Source organism: Morus notabilis, unplaced genomic scaffold (genome assembly GCF_000414095.1).
Source record: "Morus notabilis unplaced genomic scaffold, ASM41409v2 Scaffold645, whole genome shotgun sequence".
Lineage (NCBI taxonomy): Eukaryota > Viridiplantae > Streptophyta > Magnoliopsida > Rosales > Moraceae > Morus > Morus notabilis.
In genome coordinates, this window is record NW_010363463.1 from 412,311 (window position 1) to 423,896 (window position 11,586).

At 34.6% G+C, this 11,586-nt stretch overlaps 1 protein-coding gene across 3 annotated transcripts; it reads left to right on the forward strand.

Moving 5' to 3' along the window:
• The first annotated feature begins 594 nt into the window (after window positions 1-594).
• Window positions 595-6,313, forward strand: LOC21398630 (probable methyltransferase PMT7). 3 transcript variants are annotated; one of them, XM_024169659.1, is made up of 7 exons: window positions 595-920; window positions 1,766-2,195; window positions 2,800-3,089; window positions 3,538-3,921; window positions 4,348-4,594; window positions 4,794-4,932; window positions 5,931-6,313. In XM_024169659.1, exons 1-7 carry the CDS (start codon window positions 740-742, stop codon window positions 6,087-6,089), a joined length of 1,830 nt encoding a protein of 609 aa, XP_024025427.1. In that variant the 5' UTR covers window positions 595-739; the 3' UTR covers window positions 6,090-6,313. The 3 variants fall into 3 exon arrangements, with proteins under 3 accessions (XP_024025427.1, XP_024025428.1, XP_010102739.1); XM_024169660.1 differs by having other exon boundaries at window positions 597-920; window positions 1,778-2,195; XM_010104437.2 differs by having other exon boundaries at window positions 598-920; window positions 1,784-2,195.
• The last annotated feature ends 5,273 nt before the right edge of the window (window positions 6,314-11,586 follow it).

Here is an 11,586-nt window from a genome sequence, read left to right on the forward strand (position 1 = left end):
GGAAAGAGAGAAAACCGAGAGGGAGGGAGAGAAAACGTGAGGGAGCGAGAGAGAGTTAGCATGAGGGAGAGAAGGAAAGAGAGAGCAACGTGCAAAAGAAAGAGAGTATGAAGAAAAGAAAAAAGAAAGAAAGAGTGGGCTTGAGCTTGCTGTGTAAATTTGATGATTAGACTTTAAAGTCTAATTTAAACAGAATATGGAATAGCTCACTATTCTCGTTCTGAAAAATTTGCTACCAACACTTAAAATTAATTAAGGGAAGCGTTAATTTTAAAAATAAGTATTTTAAAAGAAAAAAATTTTTATGTGATAATTATAATAGAAAACTTTCTACTAATTTTAAATTAATTAATACTAACAGCCGGATTAAATTAATTAATCTTAATTAATTTGACCGAGTGCTATAATAACAAAGGATTTTGAAAAATTATGAGTTACATTAAAATATGGGACAGGAGGGAATCAATAAAATAATCCAAACAAAAAAGAGTTTATAATGAATGCAAAGAATAAAAATCTAACTGCAACACGAGTCACGAGACGGTCAGGGACCAATTACGCAAAGACCCATTTATGTTTTCCCCCCGCAGTTTTCCTGTCTTTCTAGTTTCCGCTAATACGAGCTAAAAAAACAAAATCCACTGCAAGAAGGTTTTAGCGATCTCTCATTTTCAGACAGCAATGTCCGTTTTGATAAATCCGTGAATTCTGAGAGAAACCCAGTTGAGGATTTGCGAAAATGGGTGGTGGGATTTCTCTGCGTTCGGCTTTCTATTCGGGAACTGGTCGGACCATATTGTTTCTCTTGCTACTCATGGCTGCCTCCTTCTTCGCCGGCACTCTCTTCGGAAATCAAGCCCCCATTTACGTTTCTCAGCTTACCTCCGACAATAACAATAATAATTCTTCTTCTTCTCTTGGTATGCTCTCTCTCTCTCTCTCTCTCTCTCTTCTCTAAGCCCACAGTGATTTGGTTGATTATACTGAATTATGCAGTTTTGATTTGGTTTATTTGCATTTTATATCGTTTGAGCTAATTTGGATTTCAATTATTTTTTTTTTTTGGACTAATTGGGAGCTAAATTTTCTTTATTGTTTTGTGGATCTTGCCCAAGCTTTAATAATGGATGTTTATAAGAACATTCTTTAGTATAACACAATTTGACAGATTAAAAAAATTGGAGTTTTTGAGTTAGAGAATGACACCTCTTTCCCATTGTTCTTGCGTTCTTGGTGATCACCTCGGTTTTCGTGGTCATTGTTTAAGCTTCTTTTTTTTTTTTTTTTTTTGCTCATGTTTAGTTATTTGTTTTACTGTATTTTGAAGTATGGTTATTTCCAAAAAGGACGATCTTGTGAGAAGTCAGTTTTCTTTTTTAGGTAGTTTGCACTTAATATTTGCGAATTACGATAATGCTTTTCAGATCTAAGAATTTGGCGTGCAATTCAACTTGTAATAGGTAATTACACAGTTAACTCGGTAAAAAGGTAGTTAAAGACTTTGAATAAAAAGCTTGATTTTCTTCCTGATTCAACTTCTTTCCTTTTCATACCAGCTCCCTTTCCGGTTGCAATTTAATAAACGTGACCTTAATTATAGATGAATCAAAGCTTGCCCTTTACATGATCTAGTTTGGGGTCCCTTCGTCTATAGAGAAAATAAATTTTGTTTTTGAGCATTTATTTGAAGATTCTATAAATGCCTAATACTAATAAGTATGGATAATGAAATGAGCATTTATTTGTAATATGCTGATTTCTATAGATTTTTCTCAAGGTGCAGGTAGTTCCACATTTCCAAATAGAATTTCCCTTACTTACCGACAAACGCCAATTGTGATACCGGATACTGGCTTGGATGTATGCCCGTTGGCATTCAATGAGTACACCCCCTGCCACAACGTTTCTTATGTGAAACAGTTGCAAAACTTAGATCTTTCTAGAAGAGAAGAGCTTGAGAGGCATTGTCCTCCACTTGAAAACCGCTTGTTTTGCTTGGTCCCGCCACCGAATGATTATAAGATACCAATAAGATGGCCAACCAGCAGGGATTATGTCTGGCGAAGCAATGTGAATCATACACATCTAGCTGAAGCCAAAGGTGGGCAAAATTGGGTGCATGGGCAGGGTCAACTATGGTGGTTCCCTGGTGGTGGTACCCATTTCAAACATGGTGCACCTGAATATATCCAGAGGTAACTGTTGATGATTCTTTTCCCCACTAATCTTTTCTAGTTTATGTGCTATTCTCTTTAAGCGAATTCTTGAATCTCGAAAAATTTGGATTCATTTTTCTATGTATATTCTACAATCTTCCATTGTTGGAGAAGACAGTAGTGAGCCTCAGAATGACAATAAGTAGATACCACCATATTCCTGTAGTAGTTTACAAGTTATTGTGATGTAAGCAACTTTTCATGTGCTTCAGACATTTTTCCCAAAGCTAGGCTTTTTACCTGAAAGCTAGGCTGACTCACCGACCATCGAGTCAGCTTTGTTACATAGTTTCTGGGGAAGTTGGCATTGTTTCTAAGCGTTTGCACAAAGTAAAGAAGTATTAAGAAGCAAAACGGTGCAAAAGGAGTAGAGCAATGCCTAATCAGAGACCAATTTTTATTAGGCCTCAGCGCATACTCTTTTAAATGTTGAAGATCATGTGGTCATTTTAGTTCCATAAGTGTCCAAGATTTCACATCTAAATCATATAATGTATATTCTTTATAAATGTTTGTTGTTTAGAAGATATACATGTGTGTGCTTTTAGTGTATATGTCATTAACAATGTTTTTCTGACGTCAGGTTGGGAGATATGATAACAAATGGAACAGGCAATTTGCGTTCTGCAGGGGTGCTTCAAGTTCTGGATGTTGGGTGTGGCGTTGCTAGCTTTTCAGCTTATCTTCTTCCCTTAGATATACAAACAATGTCTTTTGCTCCCAAGGATGGCCATGAGAATCAGATTCAGTTTGCTTTAGAGCGAGGAATTGGTGCAATGATTTCTGCCATAGCCACAAAACAGCTTCCATATCCTTCTAGTTCTTTTGAGATGGTTCACTGTTCAAGATGCCGCGTCGATTGGCATGAGAATGGTATATTGTCATTACTAACTTTGTTATATATATATATATTTATGGAATGTTATCAAGTAACTGTAAAATAACTAGTTTTATAGACATTCTATTATATAATAATCTTAATATCTTGCTCAAGCATTTTATACATTTTTACTAAAAGAAGTGGCACTAGTCAGATACTTAAGGCTACATGATCGGGGTATCAGCGATATGATATGCTGTTTAAAATGTTTATCTTATGGCTTTATTTACTTTTCAGGACGTTCATCTTTCCTATACCCTTCAATGAAGCAGTATTTCTTCATTCTTTATATATTTTTTGGTATTATGGATAAATTTTCTACCTTATGTAACAATGCTGGTTGTAAAGGGAATTTTTTCATTAACGTAATTTAACTCTTGCTACTGAGTACCTTTTGCAATATTTAGTAGTTCTTGACTACTTTTTCTTTGTTGTGAGCAGACGGCATTCTATTGAAAGAAGTCGACCGTCTTCTGCGACCTAATGGATACTTTGTTTATTCTGCTCCACCTGCTTATCGAAAAGACAAAACTTATCCAATGATTTGGGAGAAAGTGGTGAACATAACGTCGGCAATGTGCTGGAAACTCATTGCTCGACAAGTTCAGACGGCAATCTGGAAAAAGGAAGATGATCAGTCATGCCTTCTGCGTAATGCTGATCAAAGTATTATAGATGTGTGTGATGCCGTGGACGATTCTAGTCCATCGTGGAATACACCACTGAGGAACTGTGTGCAAGTAAGGGGTGGACAAACGCATTTTCAGGAACTTCCTTCTAGACCGGAGCGTCTATCAGTGTACTCAGAAAGTCTCAGCAAAATAGGTCTCTCTTTGATGCTTTTATTTGGGTTCCCAAAGCACATCACCCTTATTAAAAAAAAAAAAAAAAAAACGATTAGATTAATGAATCAGAAGTTAGGATAAATGAACAAGTGTTTTATTTGCCTTTTTGCAGAAGAAAGTATTGGCCTTCACCAAGCACATATTTCTGAGTTTCATGATTGGCATATTTTAACATGTCTTTCTGAGAGGAAAGACAATATGGCCAACTTATTTCTTCTGAAATTTGAAGATTATTGTTAAATTGCCGTAAAGAAGAAATAAACTGATGTTCATTCGTTAAAGATAGTAAATGAGGAAGAATAGAAATCCAGATAAACTTAAATGCTGTAAAATACACATACAATTTTATTTCAAACATATGGCAGAATCTATCTGGTAAGATTACTGATGTATTTGCTTATGACAGGTATTGGTCCCGAGGAATTCACTTCAGATACTACCTTTTGGCAAGAGCAAATTGGTCACTACTGGATGCTTCTGAATGTCAATGACACAGAAATACGAAATGTAATGGACATGAATGCTTTTTGTGGTGGATTTGCTGTAGCCTTGAGCACGTCACCTGTTTGGGTTATGAGTATAGTTCCTGTGAGCATGAAGAATACCCTGTCTGCCATTTACGACCGTGGTCTGGTTGGTGCTTTTCATGACTGGTATGTTATCATCAAGCTACTAAACATCGCTGCTAGATGATAAAATTTACTAGAAGAATGCGTTGCTCTTGCTACGGAAAACTACTGAAAATATTGATTTTCACCTTCTTTTCAATATCACTAGATAAACTTACACGTTCACAAGGGAATTTGGTAAGTTTTTTTGCATCTTGCGCTTGATATATTTTTTTAACTTCAGGTGTGAACCATTTTCAAATTATCCAAGAACTTACGATCTGTTGCATGCCAATCATCTCTTCTCTCACTATAAGAACCGGGGAGACGGTTGCTTAATGGAGGATATCATGCTGGAGATGGACCGTATAGCACGGCCTCAGGTAATTATTTAAAGAAGCGTCGTCTCTCTTTGATTATAGCCATTGAAAAAACGAAAAAGAATGAGACATTACAAGCTGTTTAAATGAAAACTTGGATCTCTATAAGTTCTGATGTGCTCCGGAGCAATGGCTTAGTACAACAATGAGGATTCTTTGTCTAGGTAGAGAATATCGACCATAATTTTCTTCTTTTAGACTTTGTCATACAATTTTCTTTCACGGTATAGGTAGTTATTGTATAAGTTAAAGCTGTGGGCGAGCCAAAGGTGTGTTTAAATTTTAGTGATAGAGATTTATTCATCTGATATAAGAAAAATTCTAGGTAGGGAACATTGTTTTGCTCGCAAGTTTTATTATCCGCTCGATTAAATTTAAACCTGATTAATGATTGTGCACATTAAAAATAGTGCACCGTAGATAGAATAGTACTCCATTCATAAATTAGACTCTTAAAATTCCATTAAACAACTTAAAAAAACTTTCTCTGCCAGTACGTCCAAACAACGTGCCTATTGTAGAAGTTTCCCTTACATAAGTATACTAACTTTGATTCCTGTTGGCAATAAAATTCAAAAAAAACTCTCTCTGCCAGTACGTCCAAACAACGTGCATATTGTAGAATTTTCCCTTACATAAGTATACTAACTTTGATTCCTGTTGGCAATAAAATTCTACTGTTCGTTAAGAAACCAAAGATTTTTCATTGATGTGGATTCAACGTCTTAATTTACATTCTCTCAGCCATTGCTGTCACTTCTTCATGTAGTCAAGTAGTACCCTTTTTCGACAGTCAGCAAATTCTCGATATCATTTCATATATAGTCCTTAGAAAAGAAAAGAAGCAAGTTCTATTCATTGTGGTCCAGTTAAATGTATTCTAAATATATTGAAGTGTTTTTATTTTGTAAAACCAGCAGTTAATGTGACGTCTCACATTTCACATCCCTGAGCTGAACGGTTACTACATTGCAGAAATAATTAAGAAATTTGTTTTTCAGGGTTTTATCATAGTTCGAGATGATGAATCCATCACTTCAAGAATCAAAGATCTTGCTCCCAAATTTCTATGGGAGGTTGAATCACACTTGCTGGAGGATAAAGAAAAGAAGAAAGAATCTGTGTTAATATGTCGAAAGAAGTTCTGGGCAATCGTCTGAAATCGAGCACCATGAGAGCTTTGCCACTAGATAAGTTTTCTCTTCTAGCTGTGCGGTTCTTGAAAACTAAATTCGTCTCTCCCCTTGTATCTTCTTATGCTTTTTGTTGTTATAGGATGAAATGAGCAAAGTGTCATTATAACATCTTGTGTAAATGTGTAGAAACATTTTCATCTATTTTTTTTTTAATTATTTTTGACTTGAATAATGTATGTTCACCAATATGAAGAATACAAGTTTTGACTACCTTACAAGTTTACATGTGTTTCATTTTCTTCTTTCTGCCTTCTCCTGGTATTGGGGGATTTTTATTTCAGTGGCTTTATCAGCTTTTGATAAAATTTCCTATTGCATTTGTTTCTTTTTCCTGCCTGTGGGAGCCTCATTGATTTTGATTTCTGGTTACGGATAACTTTTTGCTAACAATATTGTTTGAAAAACTAAGTGGGACGAATACAAGAAACAAACGTCATCTAATAGATTTTGTACCTCTTCATTCACATCATCACTATTTCTTAAATTTTTATTTATTTTGACACTTTCCCTTATTTTTTAAGTTTTTAAAAAACCAAAATGCCCCCCCTGATCTCTAGCAACGGAGTCGAGATTTTTTGTCAGTGGGGCTTAATTTTTTTTCCTTGATAAATTGATTTTTTATTTTATTTTTCTGTTGTTAATTTAATGAAATATTTGTAAATATTGGTGGGCCTAAAATGGTTTTCCTTAATTTTTGAGGGGCTAATTAAAATTTATATAGATTTGAGGGGGAATATAATGGTTTTTCTCTATTTTTGTGGGGGCTAATATGTTAATTTTTACAACATGTTAGCTTTTAAAAGGACAAATGTGAGCAGGGGCTTCCGCCTCGCTCACCATTACCAAACTCCATCCATGTGAATCCCTCTCATGTCTTCTTAGGGCTGTTCACAGCCTGATCTGGTCCTAAACCGTTAGATTTTTAAAACTGTCAACAGTTTTAAAAAATTCAAACCCAACCAGGTTATTTGTAAAGTGGGACGAGACTGGACCGTTTGAAAGCATTACGGTCCGCTTAAACCGCGGTTTGGACCCTTAGTGTGTGTGTTTTTAGTAACACAGCAACAAGAAAAAAAAAAAAAAAAAAAAAAAAAAAAAAAAAAAAATTTCTCACAAGACGATTTCACTCTTCCTTGAGAAATACGGGTTGAATATGTCATCATCTCTTGAGACGTGTTTGCTGTTGTATGCAAAGTATGAGAGAAGCTTTTTCAATATTCAATTCCTCTCAAGTTTGCAATCCATACACGTATCAAGAAAAAAAAAAATAGTTTGCAATCCTTATATGATTAACTAAGTAGATAAATGTGCAAGAAAATGGCATCAAAATATTACCAAAAGAATCCACACTTTTTACAGACACCAGAAAGCGGAAATGTTTGCTCTGATTTAGCTACCCCCTCCATTGACAGATCAATAGAAACAGATATCATAAAATACATACACTAATGTCTCTTTTCACTATGTTTTACACAAATTTTCAAGAAACAAGCAGTGTAAATTTCAAGAACTCACTCTTTCAGGGTATACAAAATGTTCAATTTCTTAAGAGCCTAAGATAAGTTCAATTTCAAAGTGCTCAAGGTTTTTTTTTTTTTTTTTTTAAATATATATATATATATATATAACGGTCCGGTTCGGTTTAGACTATAAGAGGAAATAGTTTAGTCCGATTTTAAACCGTTTATAAACAATACTGACGTGGAACCGGCGGTTTGAACCGGACTTTCCACATCCCTATGTCCTCTCTCTCTCTTCTCAACCACCGGCAACATGCTGCCGTACGTAGAGGCTTATAGTTGGACTTTCAGTACCCAGCACCAATGCGTGATCGGCGGTAACTCACCGGTGTTGGCACGCCCCGTGACTGGCAGCGCGGGTGAAGCTGCGACATACAAACTAGTTGGGGTGCACACCCCTATCGAGATTTTTAAATTTTTGTTTTTATATGTAAAATTTTTGTAAAACTTCAGTTTTGCCTACATTGACAAGAACAATTTTAATTCTTCCCTCCAATAAATAATACTTTTATTAATCACTATGCTCCCATCAACAAAATTAAATTGTCTCTTTACTTTTAGCAAAATACGTTCCCGTTGAAAAGATTTTCGGACTTCGCCGCTAATTGGTGGTCATCTACCAGGCGACTTTGGTGATAAGACTGGCATCGGTAGTTCGTGTTTTAGCGGTTACCCACCCGTGTTCTACTGTTGGTATCCCGGTGTAATACCGTCGGGCATTTGTTATTTGAATATCGACACTCCACAGAAGTTTTTCGTTTTTGTTTTTGTTTTTTTGGTAATGGACACTCCACAGAAGTTGATTCCTCTAGTTCGCCGCAACCAGTTGTAGAATCTGCATAAAGCCCACGTAATGTCTGAACCTGGCCCAAAAATACAACAGTCTATTTAGCATGGAAATGATAAAATTGGTGAATTCACCTGGTGTATTATTTTAAGATTTTCTCTTTTATTTTTTTATTAATATATTTTTAACTAATATTCTTATTTAATTAAAGGGTGTTAATTAAGAGTAAGAGTAAAATTTTAAGACTCGTCATTTTAAGGGGTATTTGTCTCATTTTCCATAGAAATTAGCGAAATTAATGTTCAAATTAATGTTCAAGAAACTGTTGGCTACGCCCGGAAAGAAAAGAAATACAGAAGAAGCTGTTGAGCTGCCAGTTAAATAGAAGACTCTGACCAGACAAAAGGAAAAAGTGGGGGAAAAAGTAGAGCCTGATTATTGGTTTTCTCCTGTTTGCTGATGCATGGTTTAATTTTATAAGTCAAAAACATCCCTAAATGCATTCCTTCATATGATAATATTTTATTTCAACATTCCATATTGGGTTTAGTACTAATTAATCTATGATGATGATGATTTTAAATGTTGGCCAAAAAGACAATGTTGTCTCCGAAAAAAATGTAATAATATAAAATGTAATCCCAACCACTTTGCATTCATTTGAATATAATATTGGCTACCGGCAAATCTTTCACATGCACTCACTTTTCATTTGGAAATAAAAACATAAAACTCTTTTAAAGCTTTGTCAAAATATCAACTTATTTATTCTAAAGCTTGGTTTCGATATCTACAGGCACATAGAGCAAAATATATGTACTAGAACAAAATAAAGGGAGTTTTTCGTAATCCGTCTTACCAGTAGTATCAATTTTTTTACTGTTTAATCTGGTGAAAATCACATTAAATTAAAAAAAATACGTAGAATAGACAGATTTTGATACAGATATAATAGCTAAAAAGTGACTACCAATAGTCTATTTTTACAGGAACTACCTAAGAAATTCTAAAAAAAAAAGTATGTTCTTTTTCAAGAGACACTTTTGGTTAATGACTTCATAATAAGTGTTAAATATAACAATTATCGAAATAATTATTAGATTAATACAAAGTTTGTAATACGATAATTAACATGTAGGACTCATATTTAACATGAGAGCGCGTTTAATTTAAACAGTGATTATCATTTTCAACGAGGATGTGTAATGTCACCCGCACCATCACCTTAATGTTATGAATGCAGTAGAAACACTAAGGCCGTACTAGTACAAATAACAAAAGGTACTAATAATGAGAATCTTTATTGTTTTCTTGAGAGAATTAAAATATTTTGCCATTTAAGTCATGACAAATGCTAAATAAGCAATGATAGACAACTATCTTTCCACATAGTTATAAGTTGTCATACGACCATAACAATGTGTAGGTTTTCATGTAATACCCTACATATACATATACATATACATATACATATATATAGGTCTCATCTTTGACTTGAGATCATGTAAAACTATTTGCAAAACAGCGATATATACTTTTTTTTTTAAGGCCAAAAAAGAAAAAAACAATTAGTATCAAGACTTATTATAACATCCCAACTAGATTAGTAATTTCGGTCACGTTCATTTCACCGATTCGAGTTTTGTTACAGTAAAAAACTCTCAGAAATAATCACATCTAACTTTTTTATTACAGTAAAAAAACTCTCAGAAACAGTCACATCTAATTTTTTTACTACAGTAAAAAGTTCTCACATAAAATCATATCTCAACTTAAATTAAAAATTCAAATAAGCGAACTAAATTAGTTCGCAGTTGCGCCTCTCTCTAGCTACTTGCATAATAGTAATATATACAAATCAACTAGTGATTAATATCATTATTCAGGATTGCGGTGCATATTGTATAAGGCTGTCATATAACATTGGAGAACTTTTAGTCAGCAAACTGTCGGACCTATTTCATAAGCGCCGTCCGATTTAGGTCGTAGTATTGAGATTACGGTGAGGTACTTCCACGGTAGAATTCCCCATTTTGTAACAATTAAGTGAAAGGAAAAATCCACTAATAAGAATCTTGACATGACAAGACAACCCCACGCTTGTCTCCCTTGCACCCCACTTCTGCGCCATTATTTCAGTTTGCAGTGCTCTCTCTGCTTCTCTTATGCCCTTTTGTTTGACCCTTATTATACTTGCTTGCCTAAGGCCTTCTCTCTCTCTCTCTCCATCTCTCTCTCTCTCTCTCTCTCTCTCTCTCTCTCTCTCTCTCTCTCTCTCTCTCTCTCTCTCTCTCTCTCTCTCTCTCTCTCTCTCTCTCTCTCTCTCTCTCTCTCTCTCTCTCTCCCTGCCTTTTACACCTTTCTCTGCTCTTATCTGCTTTTTTTAAGGTTTGCACTTTGCCTCTTGCAATATTGCTTCCAATATTGGGCTCGGTTTATATATATATATATATATATATATGCCTCCATTTTGCATGGGCAAAAAACCTATATAATATGTCCCTTTACCCTCACTCATTCTTCATTAGTTTGGGCCACTTTTCTGCACCCAATATTAAAGATTTAAAGTACACTACAGGAACAGATTTTATATTAGGTGTGGAAGAAATAATTGAGCTCATATGACATATAAATGGGTAATGTATCATGTGTACGGTCCAATATTTAATTTTATCGTCCAAGAGAATTGAAGGCCATATTTTTATTTTTTTTTCTCTTTTGCTGCAAGTGGGATCAGATTTTGAGTGCTTGGATATCTAGTTATACTTGGTTAAAACACGAAGGATAAATGTTTAATCCAACATATATATATATATATATTTGTAAATACATATATGTATGTATAAGTTATAATTACTAATGAATGTTGTCCTGCTTTGAAGCAAGCAATGAAGATCGTTAATTTTGGGTTCTCTTTTTGTGTTTGACAAATAGTCATCAACAAAATATATCTCTTTTTACCAAAGACCATCCATTATTTAACGTGCAAATGTTTGATTATTATTATTTTTTCTATGATCGTCAATATTAGATCTAGGGAACAAGGAAAAAGGAAGGAAGGCGCCACATAGAAGTGAATGATATTGTTACCAGTAGATAAGCCTATTATGTGCCCTGAGTAAGTAAAGGTCAATTTTACTTAGAATATGACAGT